This window comes from Sinocyclocheilus anshuiensis, unplaced genomic scaffold (assembly GCF_001515605.1).
Source record: "Sinocyclocheilus anshuiensis isolate Anshui unplaced genomic scaffold, SAMN03320099.WGS_v1.1 scaffold239, whole genome shotgun sequence".
NCBI lineage: Eukaryota > Metazoa > Chordata > Actinopteri > Cypriniformes > Cyprinidae > Sinocyclocheilus > Sinocyclocheilus anshuiensis.
In genome coordinates this window covers 357590-361566 of record NW_015549568.1, presented here as the reverse complement: position 1 = coordinate 361566, position 3977 = coordinate 357590, and the positions used below count along the sequence as shown (strand labels likewise).

The 3977-nt window shown below is 41.5% G+C and overlaps 1 protein-coding gene across 1 annotated transcript; it reads right to left on the bottom strand.

Moving 5' to 3' along the window:
• Window positions 1–2576: 2576 nt before the first annotated feature.
• LOC107657302 (putative nuclease HARBI1) lies at window positions 2577–3485 on the bottom strand. Its single transcript, XM_016445344.1, has one exon. The coding sequence runs from the start codon at window positions 3483–3485 to the stop codon at window positions 2577–2579; it is 909 nt and encodes a 302-aa protein (XP_016300830.1).
• Window positions 3486–3977: the final 492 nt, after the last annotated feature.

Genomic DNA, 3977 nt, shown 5'->3' with positions numbered 1-3977 from the left:
GCACTGCCAGCGAAGGATCGAACGCAACTTTTGTTTGAACAAACGCTCCTTTTTGTAACATCCAAAAAATGGCTTTTTTGTGGTCTGTTGAGGAAGTACAGACGTTCCTCTCGTTGATAGCCGAGGAGCGGATCCAGCGAGAGCTTGATGGGGCGACGCGGAATGAAAAAGTTTTTCAGGAGGTTGCTCAGCTCTTGGCTGCACACGGCTACCACCGGACCTACAAACAATGTAGGGATAAGTTTAAAAAAACTGAAGAGCGACTACAGAACCATAAAGGACCACAACAGCCGGAGTGGTTCAAACAGACGATCGTGGAAGTGGTTCGACCAAATGGACGCAATCTACGGAGGTAGACCAACGAGCATTGGGAGGGAGGGTGCCCTGGACTCGGCCACGCCGTTGTTGGAGAACACGATCGAGGATGGTACGTTGTGTTATGTTAACTAAAATCTAACGCTTGAAAGCTTAACTGTACTGACTTTATTGACCATTGATTCCGATTTTATTTTTTTATTTTCACTGTAAAATCATGGCAATGAAGCACAAAGTCATAGTAACTAACAGTTAGCGGTAGTGCTATTGTTCATGATGTTCTGGAGTTGTTGTTGCTGTTTTACTTTGTGTTGCAGTAATTTGTGCTTTCCCAACTGATTGTACAAACTGTGCGTTTCAGACTCATTGTCCACGATCGATTCACTTGCACTTTCTCCATGCAACGACGACGACTCTTCCCAGCCAGTGATAGCAACGTCTCCACCACGACTGCCAACACCATCACCAATAACCTCCAGCTGCACGACGACACTGCAGCGTGTGGTCACAGGTATAAAACAAATTTGATGTATTTCATGTCATAATATGTACATATAGGATATATATCGTTATATACCGTGTGTCATGAATTCCTGTTGCTTACCATAAATACATTATTGGTAGCTACTGTAAATGTAATGTTAGATCATTTAAGCATGTTACTGTACAGTTCTTTCATAAATGAATGCATACAAATCCACAGTAAAGAAAAACCTCCCATTTCTAACTATTTTCTTCATTTTGGACCAGGCAAGCGGAAACGGAGCCTGCACCATCAGGAACATCTTGCGGTGTTAAGAGAAATGCAGGTGGCAGACATTCAGCAACAGGAGCTGAACCGTGCCCAGAGGGAGCACCACTTGCAGATGGCACTTGAAGAGGCCAGACAAGCGAGGGAGCAGGAAGCTGCCTTGAGGGCAGAGGAACACTCTCAAACTGCTGCTTTCAATCAAGCATTACCGCCAACACCATCACCATCAACCTCCAGCTGCACGACGACACCGCAGCGTGTGGTCACAGGTATAAAACAAATTTGATGTATTTCATATGTCATATGTACATATAGGATATATATCGTTATATACCGTGTGTCATGAATTCCTGTTGCTTACCATAAATACATTATTGGTAGCTACTGTAAATGTGATGTTAGATCATTTAAGGATGTTACTGTACAGTTCTTTCATAAATGAATGTATACAAATCCACAGTAAAGAAAAACCTCCCATTTCTAACTGTATTTTCTTCATTTTGGACCAGGCAAGCGGAAACGGAGCCTGCACCATCAGGAACATCTTGCGGTGTTAAGAGAAATGCAGGTGGCAGACATTCAGCAACAGGAGCTGAACCGTGCCCAGAGGGAGCACCACTTGCAGATGGCACTTGAAGAGGCCAGACAAGCGAGGGAGCAGGAAGCGGCCTTGAGGGCAGAGGAACACTCTCAAACGGCTGCTTTCAATCAAGCATTCCTCAACGTTATGGGGATGCTTGTCCAGGCAATGAGTGGCCGAAGAGAATAGAACTGTCTGGCCAAATAATGCCATAGGCATTTATTGTGTTTTTGCACCTTTTTTTTGTACTTTGATAACGTTTAAATGTATTTTTGTTGTATTTATGTCTTTTGTATATCCGTTTTGCACTACATACATTTGCACATTGTTTAAAGTTTGCTGCTTACATTTTCACTTAAATTTTTTTCATGTATATCAGACAATAGTTACAGTTCTTGCACAAGGTACACTGGCACATTGTTTAAAATTTGCTTTTTATATTGTAATTTAAACATACATTTGCACATTGTTTAAAGTTTGCTGCTTACATTTTCACTTACATTTTTTATGTATATCAGACAATTGTTTACAGTTCTTGCACAAGGTACACTGGCACATTGTTTAAAATTTGCTTTTTATATTGCAATTTAAACTTTATTTATGCCTTATGTATATACTTTTTGCATTTTGTTATTTCATTATTTGTTATATTTTTATAGTAGGTTTTCTGTTTATATTTTTACCTTTGTATTTGTGTTTTGCTTCAATAAAATCTATGATCAAATAAGTGTACCTCCTTACTATATTAAATATTTCATATTTTATGAGCAGGTAATGTACCTCTTGATAAAGACAAATTATTAATGCCATAATGATACAAACCAAGGCATAAAAAACAAAAAAAAACAAACAAGGGATACATTTTAAACTTTGAAAAATTGTACAAAAGTTTATTGAAAATTCACTTTACAGAACAGGCTACATGAATAGTTAACTATTCAAGTAACGCATCAGACCTGCACGAACATCCCTGCCCTCCTCCTCTACAGCCTGTGGCACTGCCACCACGGTCTCTGCTGCTGGTGGTAAATCCCAAGCATTCACATAGGCCTCTCCATGACTCTCACAAAGGTTATGTAGAGCACAACATGTCAGCACCATGGATTTCACAAGGTTGACAGCACAGTCATTTCTTTTCATGAGGCATCGCCATCTTCCTTTTAATCGACCAAAGGCATTTTCAACAACTACGCGTGCTCTGCAGATTTTCATGTTGTAGACCTGCTGTTCTGCTGTCAGGTGTCCAGTGTCAATGAATGGTTTTAAGAGCCAGTTCTGCAAGGGATAGGCAGAGTCTCCTAGGATGTAGTAGCCAGCAGTCACCCCACCTATGTTTCTGGTGTTAGCTGGTATGTGGTTTCCACGGCTTGCCAACTCCCACAGTGTTGACAGTCTCAAAACCCGAGCATCATGCAGGCTTCCAGGCAGTCCTGTGAAAACATTCCAGAAAAGTCCCTTTCCATCCACAACACCTTGAAGGATGATGGAATGCCAGCCTTTATGGTTGAAATAGTCACAGTGATATTCCTCTGGCGCTATGATGGGGATGTGTGATCCAACAATAGCACCAATACAGTGTGGGAGTCCCCACCTGTTCTCAATGTAGGCAGCCATTTCTTTAAACTTTTCCTGATCTGGATAACGAATTTGCTCTGGTACCAACAGGGTTTCTGCTGCTGCACAGAACTCCTGAACACACCGACACACAGTTGTTATGCTTACACCAAAAAGATGTCCAACACTTCTGTACTCAGCGCCGGTTGCAAGCTTCCACAGTGCGATGGCTACTCTTTTCTTTAGAGGTACACACACGCGGAAGTTTGTGTCCCGTCTCTCCATCGCTGGACGCAGTTTGTTGCATAAGTGGATAAATGTTTCTTCGGACATTCTAAAGTTCTCCAGCCACTGAGTGTCTGTAAAACCGGGAACAATCACATCCCACCACTCTGAAGCTCGGTTAAATGTCCAAACATATGTTGCGGCGACTTTTTTGCAAAATGTGGAAGCTCTGTAATACACAGAATACGCATTTTAATATGTTATACAGGCAGATAAGTTCATTATTTGCTTTGCGACAGAGATAAAAGTTAGCTAGTGATGTGCTTTTAGATGCTTACCCTTGCGCGCCGTCAAGCAAACCAAGTTTTGTCGTCGTCTGCGTGTTGTTGTAAGAGTTCCCGAACTCTTTTGTATTTTTTAGCTGTTTAGTTTGGCTGCCATCTGCCTCTTTTGAAACAAACCTCTTCGTCTTGCAGTTAAAAACATCCACATGCTGAGAATGAAGAACACCATTCCATCGATATGCTCCATTGTTGTGTGTTTGTTTGTGGC